Source organism: Harpia harpyja, chromosome 18 (assembly GCF_026419915.1).
Source record: "Harpia harpyja isolate bHarHar1 chromosome 18, bHarHar1 primary haplotype, whole genome shotgun sequence".
In the NCBI taxonomy this organism is placed as follows: domain Eukaryota; kingdom Metazoa; phylum Chordata; class Aves; order Accipitriformes; family Accipitridae; genus Harpia; species Harpia harpyja.
This window is the reverse complement of record NC_068957.1, coordinates 9,346,790-9,366,672: the sequence shown is the minus strand read 5'-3', so window position 1 is coordinate 9,366,672 and position 19,883 is coordinate 9,346,790. Positions and strand designations below refer to the sequence as shown.

Below are 19,883 nucleotides of genomic sequence, written 5' to 3'. Positions count from 1 at the left end.
CTCCATAAGTACTTCCAATCCTTTTTGAACCCATTTATTCTAAAATGTCCATCCATGGTAATGATCTCCACAGTTTAATGAAGTACTTTTTGAAAATGGATATCACTGATATCCAGAAGTAAAATACTGGCTAGGTGCACCTTTGATCTGATGGGAATTCTTATGTTCTTATTTATATTACGCTGACTTGCGATGATGCCACACTTGTCTTCGTTCTTTGAAAGCAAATACAGTGGGATTTGTGAGGGTTTTCTGTAATTTTCTGTCAGAGGAATAATTTCATCTTTTTTTATATTTGTCCTTATCACCCTGTTTGTGTTCGGCCTAATAACTATCTTTGCTGTTGAATTTTGCACCTCACCCTCACATGCTAGGGGTTTGTGTTTTGAGTAGAATTAGGACAAACTCTTGTTTTAGCTTATGAAGACTTCTGTATATCTGTTGCAGTTCATGTGATTTTACTCCCTGGGAGCTTTGCTTTGCGTTTTAGCTCCCAATAAACACACTCAAAGTGTATTTCAGCCAAAGCCATTGATTTTACTTGATTTCAGGTCAAAAACATGCAAGTAGGAAGCATCACATGATTTCATCTGTCTGATTCTGGGTCACTGGCAAATTTGTGAATCCTTCAGTGAGTTTGTAGTGAATCCTTGCACTGCTCAGTTGCTTCTTCCCTTCAGTGTACAAGATGTGTCCGCGGAGCAGCCCTTGTCTGCCTGGACTTCTGTTGTCCTTACTGATGTCAGGAACACCCAGAGGCCAGCTGGGAGTCAGGCACAGTTCTCCTGGGAGAACAGAGTCCCAGCATTAAGGTTACCTGGGTGCTCAGTTTTAGCATGTTTAGTTCACACCAACCTGCAAGATGCAAATCTTTTCTCTAGCTCTTGGCGATCTTGTATTGGCAGTGCCTGTTGCTCACACAACTTATCAAGATTGTTCCTGAGTGCGTGATCCTTTCACTTGGTGAACGTAACCTTGGGCAGTTATTTAACACATTACAGCTTTCCAACTAACAGTTCTCCTTAGGTAAAAAGATACTGCTCTTTCAAAATCTATGGAATACAGGACAAGCATTGGTCCTGTTTGGGGTTTTTTGTTTGTTTGTTTTCAGAAAAGATTTCTCAGCTCTCAGACTCTGGCTTTTGAATAAGACATCTCTGGAAAGAAATGGTGCTAGTTTTAATAAGTGAACAAAGAAAATTGTGTTTTCTATGGATATTAAAGATGCTAAGTAAAATATGGCAAAATACTGTAAAATTGATAAATAACAGGATTAATCCTAGCCAGTCAGGCCTGGGTTCAATGCCCAGCCTGGAAGGAAGCATTTGAGGAACTAGGATACATTTTGGCAAGCCTCAGCCTGTGGCCATAACAACAGCCTTGATGCCCTTAGAATTGCCTCTCTTCTGCAGAATCCCACAGCTCACCTTTTCGAAATAAGACAGAAGCACAATAATAAGATAGTCTGCAATTTGCTTAGGGTAGGCCTCACCTAGGAAGATAAAATGCTGCCCTGAAGAAGCCAGTGAAAGTTTTGCCGTTGATTCCAGAGCAGCCAGGGATTCCCCCAGGTCAGCTATAGTAAATATGCCTAAAGAAAGGGCTCATAACTTAATCACTGAAGACCAAAATTGCAACCCTGAAATCCCCTGCTTAGCCATTACCCTTCACTGAAAATGAGTGATCTCTGCAAGGGAGTTACTTTTTTGTTAAATGCTCACACACTGCCTGGAATCAGGCTTCTGCATACACCCTTGTTGTACAACCTGTCCTTGTTGTGACACTGTTGAGCATCCCAGCACTTATCTTACAGCTTTGCCTGATCTGTCCAGAGCATCGTGCTTGGCAGCATGGGGACACTTGGCACCAGGCTGCCAGAGTGAAATCCAGACCTTCAGACCTTGTGCAGCTTGAGCCAGTAGGTTCAAAAACAGAAAATGTTGCCACAATTCTGTTGTGGACTAACCAATTGATAAAAGTACTTGGTTCAATTTTATTTCCATCTGAGACCGTATCCCACTTTACAGAGAACACAAACCACTATCTGGCAAGCAGATCCCCCTGACAACTAAAGACAGCAGCATCATTCCTTCTGCATGGAACAGGCAGGAGTCCTATACACCCTACTCATGTCTTCTCTCTTTTGGGGAAGTCCTTTGGTCTAGTTTTATGAAATGAACAAAGCAAATGACAGTCCTTAGGACTTTTGCCACTTGTCAGGAACTTCAGATGTCTGGCAAGAGTCATGAATGACATGGTTTGTCCAAAACTTCTGGACAAATGACTAGTGTGCACTGCAGGTGCTGCATAGAAAAACTGACATGGACCTACCACACATTCGTCACCTGAGCATGTTGTTGTCAGTAGGTCCGGTACATCCACAGAAAGTGGGAATCCCCGTGGCCCCCATACATTCCATACATGCATATTTTAGGCAAAAAAACTCCAGGCAGATAGATGGGAGCCCTTACACACACATATACCTTCAGGGGAGTGTTGCAGACATTGCATACTGGGCAGACAGCGGCACCTCCTTGCAGGTGGAGCTTAATTCATGCATGATGAATGTGTGTCTCCACTGAGCTCGCTCATTTTAGGTGACTCCTGCTTAGCATGTTGGCTCTTTCAGATCCCATGCTGGTGCCCTAATGCTGGGTTTGAGCCCTGGCACCTCAGGCAGGGTTGTAGATTTGATCTGGGCAGCCCAACAAACCCAAACATCAGCTGTCGATACGCCTCCCCTTAGACACCGAAATCTTTTGAGATCTGGCCCTCAGAGTCTGTAGAATTCAGGGTACTGACACCCACACAAGTTTATTATTTTTGTGCTTCTTTTTTTCAATAGACAAAAATACATTGAAGTAATTTTAAATAATACAGAAGGCAAAATCATGAGAAAACCAATAAACTTCCAACCAATCCAAACCGAAGTAACACAAATACAGCTCAGGGGAGTGGGCCTGTTGTTAGAGCACTCACAGGAAAGCTAGAGGCTTCAGCAAAGGTGAAAACAATTTTTTTTCTTTGTTGATGAACTAATATTCCTGATATTTATTAACTCGCGTTACAAAGATGGATTTGGCCTCTAAGTTAACTGCAAGTCGAAGATGGTTGCTGTGTGGAAAACTTTCAGGAAAGTGAGGCCAGGTTCTGGCTCCACTTGTATGTATTGGGCCGCAGTAATTGAGTTTAACTTAACTAACTTCTTAATTTTATAGAGCATAATTTACTAATATTACTATTTTAGGAAGGATTAAAAAAATTAGACATTTTATTAGAAATGGTGCCATGTCTTCTGCGTCTCATCCATTGAGTCGGTGTACTGGGACAGGGTTTCTAGCATCTCCACTGTATCAGGAGAGGAGTGACGGTCATACTGATGCAGCAAGGTAACGAAATGAAATTATACCAGCAATTATTTGTGGACCCAGTGTGCTCTCCTAGCTGCCTGCAACTTGTTCTTCCCAGTCCTTTCTGCACAATCCAAGAGGAGGTCTGAATAGGTTCTCAGCTTTCACTTGATGGTCTGTCAAAATTAATATTCAGAGATGGCAGCTTGTAACAAGCACATTTATAGTCATATGAGAAGTGCATGGTTTTATGGGAGCTCTCTATTCAGAATTGTATTTGTCTTCAAAAATACATGTACATAGCACAAAGGGTGAAAACGAAACAACTCTACTGTTTCCTTCTTGGTAACCTGGGTTCACCTGTGTGAGATGAGTTTAACCCTTTTATGAGTGTTAAGAGTGCTGAATATCCTATCGTAATGGCATAAAGACACAGCAAACTACAGTTTTTAGGAGTAACTCAAACCTTTCCACTTTAGGCCTCGAGCTCTCTTTTGAGTGATTTGTACACTTTGATTTGGACAAAAAAAAAAAAAAAACAAAACAAAAAACACATTAATTGCCCATACCTTTCTGAGCTACCCTACTTTTGTACTAAATGAACTTGAAGCTCTACAAAGAAGGTGCTAAACATGCGAAGCAGCTTTTCGCGTGTTCTTATACTCTCCATAGGCAGCAGCATGATTTTCGCTTTCATGCACAGAAGAAAAAAAAAAAAAATCCTTGGATGTGTGAGGTTTCCAGTTTCTGAAGAAAGTGTTACTTCCCCTTTAAGCCTGGAGCCGTTCGTGTGTGAGAGCGTGTGTGTGTGTATGTGTGTGTGAGTGTGTGTGTGTGTCTCCTCCTCTTTGAGTGACACAGCACTTAGATATGCCTATCAGTAACTTAAACCCCACAAACTCCACCTTCTAAGTGAGGAAGCTGTGGGTTGATGGAAATGTAGTGAGCAGATTGAGACAGACAGTGAATCATTAGCAAACTGCAACGCCAGGATGAACTTGTCTGGAACCTAAAAGGAGAAAACAGTCTGCGAGTCCTTTGCGGTGCTGGGTTTTGCTAAATACAGCCAAAGTGGATCTAAAAGCCGGCTGATCCCCAGTCCAAGATGCTGCTGGTTTCCCAGCGGGTAGAAGCACCACGCATGGAGCCACATATTCCAGTAAGTAGCATTTGAAATCGATACGGACTGGAAAAGTAGGAGTTGATTTAAAAGGACTTAAACACCCTCGGAACAGTTGCTCGCCCAGACGCGGCGCGGCTGCAGCCGGAGCCGCTCTCGGCCGGGGCTGGAGGAAAGTTTGCAGAGGCGGCTGAAGAAAGTGCCCACCTTGTGCTGGCTCTGCCCGCCTCGCTGGGGTTCGTGGGGGCTGCGCCGGGGCTCTGAAAGAGAAGAAACCAGAAACTTGGGGTAAAAATTTCGCCCTGCTCTCTGCCGAGAGCTGATGTCAGTCCGGGGAGAGGAGGGAGGCTAGCGCTTGCGGCGGGAGGGAGGGACGGAGGGGGTCCGTGGGCTTTAAGATGGTGGTGAACAAGGTGATCCCCGGGGCGGTGCGGTCTCCGGCACGGCGGCGGGGCAGCCGGTGCGCGGCGGCGGAGAGGCCGGCTCCGGGCGGCGGGGCGGGCAGCGCCCGGGGCCGGCGGGGAGAGGGGGCAGCCGCGGCGGCGAGCCCCGTCCGCGGGCCACGCTCCCTGGCTCTTCGTGTCATTGCTCCTGTGGCGACGCGCGGGGAAGAGGCGGTGGATGCTGCCGGTCTCGGCCGGGCTGAAACGCCGGCGGCCCGGGGGCGAGCGGGGTTAGGGAACTGCCGGTGCGCCCAGCGTAGCGAGCTCCGGGTATCCCTGTGTAAACACAGCCGTGCGGCCAGGCTGGCTCAGCCCGGCGCTGGGGGATTTTCATTTCAACTTGGACCAAACGGGCAGGGAAGGACAGACCCGTCATCGCGAGGGGACTCCTCCGGCAAGGTGTCACGCGTAGAGGGGCTAGTCCTGCTCTCTATTTTTTTTTTTTTTTTTTTTTTAAAGAACTCCTGGTATTTGCGTTGGCAGCGGCGTGCCTGGTTATTTTGGGAGTCTGAAGCGCACGTTCTATAGGCAGGCTTTTGAACAAAAGGCTCCGCCGAGCCCAGAAGGGAGCCCTCGGTTATTCCTGAAAAGAGTGCGGAGCCCGACATTCAGCCTCCTTTTTGGCGAGGTTGCGTGTGTGCGTGTGCGGGTCTCGAAACGGCAATAGCCCAAAAGTGAGGGAGACGGTGCAAACGCGGCGTGTTCGCCACTCTCGCCGAGGCTATACGTGTATTTGAAATAAAATGCATGCTGACTCACGATTTAAACTGCTTTGGTTTCTCATCCTGTGATTAAGATCGGGCTTTAGAGCAATTGCAGGGTAAACAAGGCGCTCGCTGACTCGGTCCCACGTCTCCTTCTAAGGCAGGGGCTGCCCCTCTCCCCCAGTCGGTAGGCGAGCCCTCCTCCCGGTCCCTCCTCCGCCGCCTTCCCCGGCCTGTTGCTCGGCCCGGGGGAGCGGCGGGGCCGAGGGCACCGCGGCTTTTGTTCGGCTTTGGCTGGCGGGGGGTTGTCACCAGGGTGACTCGGAGGGATCCCGGGGAGAACGGCCGTTTCTTGGAAGAAAACGGGCTTTGCTTTCCTTTCACACCGCCCGCCCCTCCCTCTCCTCCCCCCCCCGGACAATAAATTAAAAGGCCGCTTTTGTTTTCCACGGTGCTCCCGGCAGGGCGGCGGGGGGGCGGCGGCGGAGCCGGAGCCCGGGGCTGGGGAGCGGGGGCCGGGCGGCGCCGCGGAGCCGCGGCCGCTGCCCGCCGCGATCGGCCGGGCAGTTTCCCCGGTGCAGCGTGATCGCCTCGCCTCTTCCCGTCGGAAGCAGGAGAGCCTGTCGGGCACCGGCCGCTTGCGGGGAGTCTCCTGGCACGGGCGTTGCACGAAGACCCTGCCTCCTCCTCCTCCTCCGGCACCGGGGGGGGGGGGGGGACTGGGACACGGGGACCCCGCAGTCCCTCCCCCGACCCGCCAGCGGGGAGATTAACTGCGTCTGGCCCCTTCCCCGCGCCGGGGGCGGAGGCGCCGGGCTCCCCCCGCTGCCGTGCGGCCGCCCCGGCTTGGGAGGGAGGGAGGGAAGGAGGGGTGCGGGAGCGCCGGGGGGGTGGGTGGGTGGAAATACTCCCCCCTGTTATATAACGTGAGTGTTTCCCTGCTTAGCCCTGTAATCCCCGGGTAATGCCTAACGCCCGTGCCCTGGGGGGCGGGGGGCAGAGGGGGCTGCCCCTCCCGGAGCTCCCCCTCTGGGCCGAGCTGATGGAGGGAAATAAAGCTGCTGATGTGCGAGATGGACCATATGGTGCCTCCAGGAGAGAGGGAGCCGGAACGGCCTTGAACCTGCCGGACCCAGCAGCTGTTTGCTGCCCCCGCCCCCGGCAGCTGATCGCCCCCCCCCCCCCTTACCCCGGCTCGGCGGCAGGCGCACGGGCATCCCCCGGATAAGCGGGGGCCTTGCGCCCCCCCTCTGCGCCGGTAGCGGCTTTTCCCCGCCACCCCCAAACCGGGCTACCCGCCGGCACATATTTTTGTGTATTACCGTGCGAGAAGCTTGAGTGCAAGTAGAATAACAGCGGGGGTGGGAGGCAGTGCTAGTGCGGTGGGGGTGCCAGGTGCCCGGGAGACAAACATCCGCAGCGGTGGGAGAAGGTCCCTCGCACCGGGGGGGGGCTGCTTGCCCACGGCCGCGCTCTCCCAAGTTAAAGGCAGGCAAGAGCAGTTTGAGTTAAGTTATACGCTAGCGCCTAAAAAAGCAGCGATCTAGTTCTGGCACTGACCATTTTCAGTTCTCTCTCCCTGCCATATGTTTGGAAGGGGGAAAAAAAAGCAATTTGGGAAAGATGCTCTCAGCTGAAGGGAGGAGGTGGGCTGAGGGAGCGAGATACGAGGAAATTCCATGTTAGGAAAGCATTAGCAAGGGGTGACTTCTAATGTTTTCCTGCCACTGACGTTGACAGTGACACACATGTGTGGGTTGAAATTGGAACGTCACTGAGTTTTTAAACTCAACCAGGAAATAGTCTGTTGCTCAGGGATAAAAAACAAATAGTATATATTGTAAGGCAGGTAACATGCAGTTAACAGCTCCTCTCGAGTGAGTGAAAAGCTGTTTAATGTTTAGAATTGAGCAGTTCAAATTTAATTTAGCTTTTTATTTTCAGAGGTTGTTTTTTTTTTAACTTGAGGTTTTTCATCTCTATTTTTAATCCTTTTAACTAATACTTCAGAATCAGAAAAGCAAATATTGACAGGGCTTCGCTTTTAGTCCCTTGTAACTAAGTAGTTCAAACCTGCAAAGTGTCTTGGATTTTTTTTAAAGCCAAGGTAGTTGTTAAAGGGTTGGGGAGGGGGGGGGATTAGTAATTACAGGAGGCAGTTACATTTCTTTAAATTCTTTTGTATGGCTTCCTGTTACACAGGTTGAAGTGTTTTATAAATACAGTGTGTTTGGGTTTTTACTGACCTTGTTACAAATGTTACAATGTGGTAGTAATCTCAGATTTAAAACGGGATTAAGGAGCTATTGTGCTAGATGCTTTCCGAACATACAGGAAGATTTACTGCAAGAGTTCATGATCCAAGGTGTCAGGCTGACACTCTTGCCCTGACCTAAATGGTCGCTAACCTGCCAGGATGCAACTGTAGGACAAGGATCGACGTAGGAACTGGTTTCATGAGAGAGACAAAAGTTAGGAAGGCAGAAGGTAACACAAGGGCAAGGGTAACAGTAAGTAAAATCCCTGAGTCGTCCTGTAGGTTAAGTACGGTGCAACTCACTGGTTCCCAGTCATTTAATCAATAAATGTTCTATGTTACTTGCTACTCTGATGAAAGTTGCCTTAAAATAACTTTTATGAGTACGTAGCTATGGGAAAGTGAAGTAAATCTTGCAGAAGCTGTGACAAATGGATTTATGCAAACTGGGGGATGGAGTAGTAGAAAGCTGTCTGAGCTCCTTCAGTAGGGAAAAAGGCAGGATCCCCAGGTTTTCATTGTACCCCCCGTGCTGGCTGTTTCCTGGTGTCGGCATTTTTCAACATTTAGGCAAAGGTGACTATAAGTTACGATTCATTAGTAATCGGTATGGTCTCCAAATAAAGATAGCTACATCAATTTAAATGATGCTGGCGCCTCTCCAAGGAACCTTCTTTATATCTGACACATTTGCCACTCACTTCTTTAAGGAACAATTAATACTGTACACTGCTATTTTTTCCTCTATGGGAAGAGCAGTAGTGTAACTCATTACGAAGGCTTTCTACCTGATGTTCCAGTTTGACTTGCTATGTTAAAAAAAAAAAAAAAAAGTATTTTGAACTGAAGGAAGCAGAAGACACGCCAAGGCTTTGCGTTGAACTGTTTTATATCAATATTGATTTTTTTAAGGGGGTTTGTGTTATAAAGAGGGAGCTTTTATCCCCCTGAGCTCTTTGGCAATTATCTTCCTGCCATAAATGTTGATACGCACATAATGGATGTAACTAAAAAATCTCCTTATCCCAGCAGAAAAGGCTGACTGTTTGTTGGAGCAGAGAGAATGCTGAGAGTGTGAATAGACAAACCCATATGTCGCTGGTGAGAGAGATAAATGATGGACGAACAGGAGTTGGTTACTATGGATCAGCACAATAAACCAATTCCCATCATACACCTCTCTTAATAATATACCAGTTTCAATGCCATTGACGGGTAACCTAGGTAGCACCAGTCAACTGTAAGTTTTTCAACTGTTCTTTTATACATCTCAAAGAACAGTTGGGACTGTTCTAATTTTTTCAGATGTTGAGTGCTAAAATTATGCAGAACTTCCTTCCTTGGCAGTAATTTTGAAGGGGAACTTTAGAGCATTGCTGAAAAATGCCAAATGTGCACGATACCGTTGTGTAGTCATAGTAAGTTTTGTTTTGTGCACCCGTAAAAGGGGTGCACTCGAAAAGGCAATTACTTAACAAATATGTGAAGAAACTGTTTAGGCATTTAGTACTACCCTCATTAGTGTCGTTTCAGATTGGACTGGATATTGGAAGATACTGGAGTATTGTTTTAAGTGAAAATAGTAAAAGAACAATGCTGTTTTATTTAAAAAAAAACAAACCAAAAAACCAAAAAAACCCCAAACAAAAACCCCAAACCAGCCCTGCAGAATAGGCAGTGATCAATAACACAGTTTTAACTTTCTGCAACCCATTTCAGGGCTGCCAGCAGCTGAAGGGAAACTTTGCAAAACAGTCTGTGCTTGCATCACGTCTCTTTCCCGTGTTCTTTATTATTACTGCTAGCACTTTGCACAGAAAATTGAAGTCTTTGTCAGTTAAAGGTTTCACTTTATGTCCTTGTCTTCTGGTAGATATTTTTCATTGCAGTTGCTATGGACTGGCCTGTTAGCTCTGTTCAAAATGAAAGTATATCTCAGGGTGACAGCGTAAGCAGGGCTCATGGCTCTTGGGATACGACTCCATCGTTTTCGAAGTCACCAGTTGCGCTACCAGAGAGTGATGCAGTCAGAGAGGGATGACTAGCAAGTGCAAATGAGCTGTGAAGAGTCTTTATTCCTCTTGGGAAGCCTCCTCACTGATGATAATTTTCATTTTTTACATGGAAGAAAACGTATTACTACGTCATTACTTTCCTTCAAGAGGAATATACTTAGTTTGTGCAGCATTTGCTTGCAAAGTTGCAGTAGCTCTTCTTAGAGCTGTTTCCTTGGCTGTGCGTCTCGGATGAACCGAAAGGTTCTGCTGGGCTGGGCCCTGATTAGAGAAAGACTGGTGTACTCTCCTACTGCCTGACCTAGCAGTCCTTTTTCATTCTGGAGTAGATAAGACTCAGATTTGATCCTAGAATTAAGGGCTCAAGGATCAGGCCCTTGAGTAGGGAAGGGGGATTGTTATGTGCCCCCCACCCTGCTCACTCTCGCCTGTTGGAGGAAGCGAGTTGGAAACGAAGCAGGGCGAAGGATATTGTCTCTGCAGGCTGAATTTTAGCTGGCCCTTTGCTCCTGCGGAGGAGCAGTTGTGCCCAAAGGGTAGAGAGCAGGGGAAAGAGTTGTGGGTTCCCTTCCTCCCCTCCCTACCACGCAGCCCAGCCAGCTGGACTGGCTGGGGGACGTAGGCTGTGCCCAGGGACCGCACGGCCAGTGGCTGTTTCCGTGGGGCCAGTGAAGTGCCAGTGGGGCCCAGGCGTGGGAGTTGCAGGGGGATGCGGGATTTCATACGGCCCTTTACTCCCAGAGCTGCCTCATCGCTACAATGAGCCATTGATAAGCGCTGACCTGATTAAAGGGCTGCTGCTCACGGGAGGCTGGGGTGCGCCCCAGGCTTCGAGCAGGGGCTCTGCCGGACTGACCAAAATTGTTCTTTGGGAATGGGTGGACAGGCTGAGGAGAGGGAAACCAGAATTCATCGTCGTACCCTGTCCAAAGGGAGGCGTTGTATTATGACTTGTTGAAAACTGCTCTGCTTTTCCCTGCAAGGACTTGGCAGTTTTATTGATAAAGAAGTGTTACATAAGTACCCCCATCAGGCATGTCCTAATTTGTTAATAATTGATGATCTGGGTAGTACAGAAATACCAGTGGTGTTAATGCACTCCCACACTGATCTGCAGTCTCCGCAAGCCCCCTGTTTTCCTTTTACTTTAATTGTAATACAAGCTTTTCCCTTTTTTAATTTTTCTTTTGAATTTACCTGGTGATCCGACCTCAGGTGCCTGTTGTGCTTTCCCATTCAGGCAGGGACAGCTGGGGGCTCAGCCTGTCGCAGACATGATATAGATTACCTCTGCAGGGGAAGGTGTTAACTACGTTATTGTTTCACCCCATGTCAGGCAATCTATTGAGTGGCATCAGCGTTAGCCCAGGGGGAAGCCAGTTTTCTGCACCTTCCACCTTTGGAGGTAAGGTGTAAGTCAAGTAGGATGGACGCGGTGGTACGCCTGCCATTCCTGCGCCAGGATTTGTCAGCGCGGGGAAGCCAGGACGCTTTTTCCTCAGCACAGAGCAAGCACCCTTCGGTTTCTCCCCTTCTGATAACAGGCTGTATTTGCATGGATTTAAAAACCGGCTACTTCTGTCATGCCACAGCTAGAGAGATTGGAAAAAAACATTTACTTCTGCTGACATGCACAAAAAATAAATACTTTCTGGATATCATCAACACGATCTGGCTGCCTCTTTTGTCTTGCGTTGTTTTGCTTGTGCATTTCTGTGGAAGTTTCTTTTTCTCTAGAATTAAGTATCTCAGAACTCCAGGCAGGTTCGAGAGTTACACCTACCCAAGACATACCTATTTATTGTTTTCAGAATAACACAGCGCGTTTACTCTGTTGTGGGCAATGAAATCCATTACCTGCATTAAAATCAGAAGCAGCAAGGTAACTTTCTAGTTATGTTGTGAAATATAATGCCATTGTTCACTTTTATTAACGTCTTGAGGTTGATTATACGGTGGTTAGAAGTCTGTTCTGCTGTGCAAAAGGCTGTCTTTAATTTCAAGTGGTTGATCCTGATCAGGCAGTTAGAGCGGCTGCAGCAACAATTGCTCGGAGCTCTAAATCACATTTGTCACAAGATCTGCCTGGTAGTATTGGCTGCTTGAAGACTTGCTCCGACTTTTCAGTGTTACCCTTTGGTTGGATTGCAGCCGTGAGGGACTTGCCAATCTTGCCTGTTCTTTGTGCCTAATTCTGGAAGACTGGCAAGCTTTATGCTACGTTTTTCTGAAGAGGGCCCAGCTTTACTAAGCTGCCTGTCTGTCAGGGATTAATTTAACCTCTAATTACTACATTTTCTTCACAGTTTGCTGCACATGAGCATGTTATAACAAAAGCACAAAGAAGTATGTCATTTTATTTAGCCACTACTCTGAAATTAATTTAGGGGGTATAGAGTCAGATCTGACACACTTGGTGTTAAAATAATTGCGCTGGCATTAGAATTAAAGTACATAATCTTGTTGTTTCTAATGATACAACAGTACTAGTGTAAATAGAGTTGTTAACTCGTTAGCCATAGCCACAGTAATAGAAATGATATCTAGTTACAAAGAAATACTCAAATAAGCATGGCAGCAAAAGTTTCCCCAAAATAATGCATGGTTTGTACTTGATTCCAATCCACCATTTGGGTTTAGGATTACATATCTAAGAGTAGTTTGTTTTTTCTAAAAAAGTCTTCCAAATTGCAATAAACAAACATTTATGATGGCTTGGGTTTCTTCCAGCCTGGATAATGATTTTTGAATTTTTTTTTTTTTTTTTTTTTTTTTTAACATGCAGCATCTTGGGAGCAGGACAAAAGGCCATATGTCCTCTTCTGCCTGCTCACACTGACATCAGCGATGCTACAGTTCACGTTGCAGAGAGCAGTATATAGTCTTGAAGGAAGGGAGTCCATTTCTGTTATGAAACATAGGATGACTTCCTTTTTTTCCGGTTCTGTGTTCTGTAATATTTACAACAAAGCTTTTTTTTTTCCTTTGGGAAGGTTTGGATTGGGAAATGCAGCCTATCTCCAGTTTAGGTAAATGTACTTAAAAGAACTGTTGTTACATGAGAAATTCACGGTAGCTGTCTCTTCGTTCTGCCCCATGTCCATCACCTCTGAGCAGGCCTGTTGAAATGACTTTGAAAATGTAATTTCTCACATAGGGTTGGATCTGCAGAATCGTTGGTTGTGTAGTGACGATTTATTTCTAGTGGAAACAGAAGATTGGTTGTATATTTTTGTGTCATGCATTTGAGTTATAAAGCACGGGTCCAACTCAGTAATTCTCCTTCAGTAAGAACTGTAACAGCATTTGATGGGAAATTTCCCCCAAAGATTCCCCAAGGTCAGATAGGACACAGTTACGGAGTCAAATCTTGTAGTCCCTTTCTCAGAAGGAGAATTAATGTGGCATCGTTATCCAGGCTTGTGACAACAGTGGCACAGGATTGCCAAAAAGACTAATGGAAGGAGATGGATGATTGATTCTCTTTACAGTAGTAGATCAGGTTATTTCTCTGAATTCTTTCTTCAGTTTTCTCAATTCCCAAACTGTAGCCAGTTACTGTAATTATTTACTCTAATTACTTCCAATCTACAAGTAAATTGAACATAAATTAAGATCAACTGATGTAAGGGATGGGATGGTTCAGTGAGCTGACAGCAAGGTATGGAGATGCTTTTGCTGATCAGTAGTTACACGGGATGGCTGTTTGATAGCTGTGTGGAGTGAGTGGTAAGTCCCTGCTCCAATTTTTGTGGATATGAGTTTTCATATAACAATTTGGAGATTTCCTAAGGTGGAAGTCAAGCCTGAATAATGCCTACTCTTAATTTCAATACTGTCGAGATTTTTTTTTTTCTCAAAGGGTCTGAGTATCTGTAGCCCCACAGGCCTCCAGAGGTAGAGGCAATTTTTGGAGTAAATAGTTCCCAGGTTCGTTCTTGTCCATTGTAAAATGGGAATAATGGTGCTTTACCTTAACCTTCACACTAAGCATCCTTAACTAGTTAAACATTTTGTAAATCGTAAGTGCTTGTTACTAGCTGAGTGCTTTAGGGACTTTTCACATAGGTGGAAATTACATTCAAAATAAAGGCAGGTACATCTTACTCTGAGACCCCCTCAGTGTGAATGATATTTTTATTTCTTTGCTTTGGCTATAATGCCAACACAGGTGGATTTTTTTTTTTCTTTTTTTTACACCCCCCCCCCCCCCCCCGACATCACATCATAGTATCTTCCGTTTTGATGAAACTTCAGAATTTGATATAGGGGAAAAGAAAATATTTAAAGGCAAAACTGCCATCTACTCTCAGGCATGTATTTTAATGTTTCATTCTCTGTCACAGATCTTCATAGGTTAAGTTTTGGGCAAAGGTAAACAAATGAATATTTTACGAAGACATTTGTCATACACAGTTCCACTCACATACAAGAAGCTTTTTCCCTGTACATTAGTATGTAACAGTATGTAAACATTTTCGTTAGTTTAAGAATAATTATACAACACATTTCATGTGGTTATCAGAATAGATACTGAGTATAATTTCATTTTGCTTTGACTAGTTACTTTAAATCTTACTAGGATTTTCACAATTCCAAATTTATATACGGAAATAATTTCTGAATTCATCTGGTATTTTCAGTAACCCAGTAGATCATGCTGATCGTCAGGTACTTTTAAGGACTTTGCTTTTCCTGTTCCTTCAACTTACTTATTTTCTTAATTAACTGTGTTGATTTAAATAAAGTCACACAGACTGAAAAAACCCAAGTATATACAATCTTGCAGTCAGAAATACAGGCAAAAGGTTTTGATCTCTGACTGCCAAATGGTGACTCATTAAAAAGGAATTCGTGTTCCTCCCTTTTCAAAGGGTTACTCACTACCAAGCAGTAAATATCTAGTTTTGATGCTACTGCATCGAAATGCCTGACATTGTTGGTGTATTAAATCCAAACTCTGTAAGATTATTTGATCACAGGCTCCATGAAGTTTTGTTTTGTTGTTTTTCTTGATTAAAAAAACCTGTTGGGGGATTTTCTTGAAGTTTTACCCTGTCAGTTTGAGTACAGTCTAAAATGAAATATGTTTGAATTTTAATAACAGAGGACCCTTTCCATACTTTAAGCAGTGGGTCATTCAAATTATTTTTAAACACACAGGACCATGCAAGCACTAATTTCTTTCTGATTTTGCATTGGGTAGCATTAGACAAGGTCATTGGAATTTGTCTAAATAAAAAAAAAAATTCTCTCTGTCTTCCACATCAAGGGTTGGTGCTAAGCATTTTCTAATATTGATTGCATAAAGCTAAAAAAAAATTGTACTGAAGAGGCACAGTCAAAATCCAACCAAAAGCCATGCCCTTTTTCTGTTTCCATATTAATCTTGACTGTCCGAGCCATCTCCTTTGTCCTTCTGTTCTTACCTATTCTACACATTTGATGGAAGGGCACAAAGGCATGTTTGAATCCTCCATCTCATCTCCTCTTCTTATTTACGGATTGGTTGGTTTGAACTTTACATAGCATTGGAAGGATGTTTTCTTGGTTGCAGCAACACTTGTGTTTGACTCGAAGCAGAGGGAGGGTGTGTTTGGGCTTTTCAGTCTTCGTGAGAAGTGAATCTTGGTCCCTGATCCCAGAAGGTGGATCAGCCTTAATTTCAAGTGAAAGTGCATCTTCAGATAACTTCCTGTGTCAGTAAAAGTTCAATGTTCTTGAATTCCAGAGACATAGATGAGTCAAATCTAAAGTTTAGGGCAAGTGTGAAGGATGTAAGAGAAAATGTAGATGTTTCTTCTGATGCCACTCTCCCCTCCCCTTCAGGGCTCCTACAGTCTGTCAGCTGTAACAGAGTGATTTGATTACTTTGTAGTGTTAAGCTAAAAGAATAAATCTAAGTGCCTTGGGAACGGGGAACCAATCCAACAATCAAACAAGTTAATAAATGTGAAGCATTTCTGCATGGTGCTGCTGCAGAAATGCTACTTCCAGAAATGCTTGGGGGCAGTCATGACTATTGGACCAGTCAATTAGGGTAAGTATGTTCACTGTACACACCACCATTAATTGGATGCTGGGGGGTGCGCTTTGTGTTTTGAAGGAGAACTGTGCGTCTTCTATTGGTCATAAATTATGAAATCTTGAATGTCGCAGGCTGAACTGTTTATTGCTCACCCCCTTGCTTCCCAGTCACTCTAACAGATCTGGGAAAAGCTTGACTTAGGCAGTCTTAATTGCCCTTTCTTTAAAATCGTTCTGGCTCTACATGTCATCTACAAATTCTTTTTTTCCCCTTGTCAGCTCTTCTCTCCCCCTACCCTAGCCCCCCCCGATCTAGCCAGAAATAGAGCATTTGAGTGACTGTCCACAGAGGTAGTTTGAAATCCAAATTATCCACTCAGACTGGTTTCTGATGCCCACGTGCCAGGCTACTTACAGTCTGGAGTCATTTGTAAGGACAGCGTGCATAGAAATATTGTGAGCTACAGCAACAGTGTCAAGTGCTGTTGTGCAACAAAACCCCTACTACTCGCCTCCATGGAACTGATTTTGGATGTTGGTACTTGTGCAGACAAGGCGTGGATTAATTACCTGAAGTCTTATGCCAGCCTGTAGCTTTAATTTTATCATATCTAAGAAGGGCAGTAATGGCAAACTAGCGGGTAAATGACCGATTCTGGCTGCCCACGAGTCCTCCCTTTGGAACATCTATATTGGTAACTACATGTCTATTATTTCAGGATTTAAAATGCTCACCCACTTTGCAGCCTTTAGCTAGTCCAGCAAACGTCCCTTTGTTAGCATTCACACCCGGAACAGAAACAGGTATAGGCCTTTGTACAAGGACTGCAGAAAATGTACCATCGAGTGCTTTGCCATCTGCTACCCAAAACGTAGTGAAGCAAACTGTTAAACTTCACGTAGAGCTTAGGGCTTGATTAACTTAAATTACCCTCCTGTTGTACGTGTTTGCAATGCTGAGGGGATTAGGTGGCATATATTTTCAAGAAATACATGCTCATTATTAGGAAAGGTTAAGCAATAACATCCAGTGGTCATTTCCTTTTGGAGCGTAGCTCCGTGTCTGTAGCGTAATTTGTTTGTTTATGCATACTGCTGGATCCCAGCGAGGAGGTGGACCAGCGCTGCAGGCGCGAGCTGAGCTGCTCTGCGGCACCGGCTGGCCCGGCTGCGCGGGCTGGTGCTGCCCAAGCTGCCGATGGAGAGCCAGAGACCTCGGGGTGTAGAGGTGAAGAGGTCCAAAGTACGAGGAGGCAATGGTAGGGGAGGGAGAGCAGGGATGGGCTGGGGCGGGCTGGGAGGGCAAAGCCGAGGAGACGGAGAGCTGAGGAAGGCGGGTGGGTGTCGGGGGGGGAGGATGGAGGCACAGCAGGTCCAGGCCCACCTTGGGAGGACTGGGATCCCTCACGTGCCTGGTCCGCCAGGTCCAGCATCTCCTATGGCTTCCATTCAGGCAGTAAGTGTTTCCTGTGTGGAAACTCGTTCCGTGTTCCTTCAACACCGACTAACAGGCAGTGCTTTTCTTTATCGCCGTTGTCTTTTTTAAGTTTGCGACTCTTGTTTTGTTCCTTGTACTCTTGCATTCATACCTTTGTTGTGATTGCTCTGCTGGAGAAATTGGACTCTCTTAGCAGCAGTGAAGAGATGCTCCAGGGAGCTAACCCTGTGTCACCTCTTCAGAGGCAGGCAGAACTGCGGCAGGGAGCAGGCACAGTGCCGGGGCTGCACACCTTTGATTGCCCTGTGATCTTTGGCATGTGTTGGTTTGGTTTATTTTGTTAGCAGGATTTTTCTTTGGGTGAGCTCAGTGCTTGGGCAGCCTGGCTACTGAACAGCTGACCAAAGCACGCAACTGCTATTCAGTGTGCAGCTGCAGTAGGTGTTGGATGGCTTTCAGACAGGGCTAACACAGGGACAAGAGTCAAGGTATGGCTGCGCTGCCGTCCTTGTTGTGTAAATTCACTGGTTCAGGCAGAAATAGTGAAGACCGCTTTCACCTGGGAAACCTGCTGGTTACTGCCAGCAGGACAGCTAGGGTTGCATGAGCTGTTTGAGTGGCAGAAGTTGCTTAAGACATTAAGTAAATAATCTGGCACATGACGCACATGGAACAGCAAAAAAGCCCGGAGCAGCGTCGCTAGCCTTCCCCGGGCCAGCCTCGTGGGCACGTCTGTGTGAGATCGGTGCACCTTGCTATGCCCGGGAAGCTGGTTCAGAAGATCAGCTGAGCTGCTAACGAACCATCTTCCCAGATCTCCTGCAACAGAAATTTGAGATCTTAAGGTGGCCTTGGATTCTGTCAACCTAAGATGGTAATGTTCTCTTTTACAGCTGGCTCTGAAGCCTTGTAGCTTTCTCCAAAGTAAGGAGATGTAATTCAGTGTTCAGATGGGGAAGTAAAAGATTCTTTGGTTCTCTCTGAGAGCTTTTTCACACGTAGAAAGAATGAGTCACTCGACATTTCATTATTGAATAGGAGCTGATTTACAAGTGTGTATGCTCTAAGATGAATGTTGGTGGATGAACTCCCATAGTTTCTTCCATGACCGTGCTGTAAATGGGCTTCAGCCAGTTTGATGTAATTCATTTTGAGGCAGTGTGTTGTCTTTTGAAATGGAAGCATCATCCTTCTTATGATCTTCTGAAAGCTAGAAGGCCGATTAACATGGGAATTCTTGATTAGCTTTAATTCACCTTTACTACTCCAGGAAAGCATAGTTCCTGAATTGCACAAAGAAAGACTCTTCAAACACGGATCCAAATCAGTGTACTGGAGATCCTGTTGGTAGGTGTGGTGACTATGATTAATATTTACTTGATGCCTTTCATCTTCCAAGTACTTTACACAGAACAAGCATTTCATCTTCACAAAAGATGTATGAGTTAGGTGAAATAAGTTTTACTGTCTCTGCTTTATTAATAAAGGCAGGGAAACTGAAGCAAAGAGATTAAAGTAGTTTGCTCTTGGTTACAAAGAAGGCCAGCGCTGAAACTGTGTAATTTCTGGTTTCCATTTCTGTGTCCAGACTAACGTCTCTTCTTTGTAAGTAGAAGCAGCAGAACAAACTTTTGAGTAAGAACATCATATGAATTTAGTGAGGCAACTTAGCAGATGTTGCAGCTGCACCTGTGGCACTTACACTGGTGCCCTGCTGAGTGATGTGCTGTTCTCCTCCCTTGGCACTGCAGTCTCTTATCCACCCTTATGGAGGCATCACCACAGACTGCTGCTTGAGTTGCAAAGCATCTGTAGACCTTTTCTTAGGCTGATATAATGGCTCAGTTTAGTTTCTGGTCTGGCTGGACCATTGGAGACATAAGCATGTGTTGAGATTTCTGAGTTTCTGCTGGAGTGAATATGATGAGGTGCATACGTGATTTTATTCAGCTCAATGACTTCTTGAGATGTTCCTTTGGAGGCGCACTGGAAAGCGCTTAAATTATGTTGTTGAATTTTAAGCATGCAAGTGGTCTCATTAATATGGAAGAATTATTTGTTTACCTTTGGCTTGGATAAGGCTACTCACAGCTCCATTTGAGGTTATGCTCAAGTGCATTGCTGAATCAGGGCCCTAGTTAACAGCAAAGGCTGTGTCACCCTGAACTGCAGGCTGGCAGAGAAGTTGTTGGGGGCCCAAAGGTAGTTTTTGGTTTAAAGAGCTTCCTATCAAGATGAGTCAGTGGACAGGGCTTAACATCTGAGAAAGTTCTTATCTGAGAAGGCATCTGACCTTTTGAAAGAGAAACCTCCTTAGTAGATGCATACGAGTTGTGTGCACCCTCTATCAGATTGTACAGCCAGTTGACTGTAATGGAAATCCTCACCTGGGGAGACCGTGCTGGCCGAGCCAGGAGCCTCCCTCCCTCTGCGTGGGGAAAAGCAATTGCATTTCAGTTCCTCCAATCCCACTTTAATGAAGGAAGAGAAGATGCCCTTGCCTGAAACGGGAATCTGCTCAGAGGTGGT

The 19,883-nt window shown here is 45.5% G+C and overlaps 1 protein-coding gene and 1 long non-coding RNA gene across 3 annotated transcripts in view; one reads left to right on the top strand and one right to left on the bottom strand.

Moving 5' to 3' along the window:
• Nucleotides 1-2,788: 2,788 nt before the first annotated feature.
• LOC128153656 (uncharacterized) lies at nt 2,789-6,299 on the bottom strand. The gene is made up of 2 exons (XR_008239050.1): nt 5,673-6,299; nt 2,789-4,730 (listed from the first exon to the last, which is right to left on the bottom strand). It is a non-coding gene; the product is annotated as an uncharacterized LOC128153656 (long non-coding RNA).
• The window catches only part of MAMLD1 (mastermind like domain containing 1), an 85,273-nt gene continuing 69,641 nt past the window's right edge, over nt 4,252-19,883 (top strand). For both annotated transcript variants that reach the window (XM_052813155.1, XM_052813154.1), the window contains exon 1: nt 4,252-4,509. In XM_052813155.1, coding sequence (XP_052669115.1) covers nt 4,456-4,509 — 54 coding nt within the window. In that variant the 5' untranslated portion in view covers nt 4,252-4,455. The remainder of the gene's footprint in view (nt 4,510-19,883) is intronic.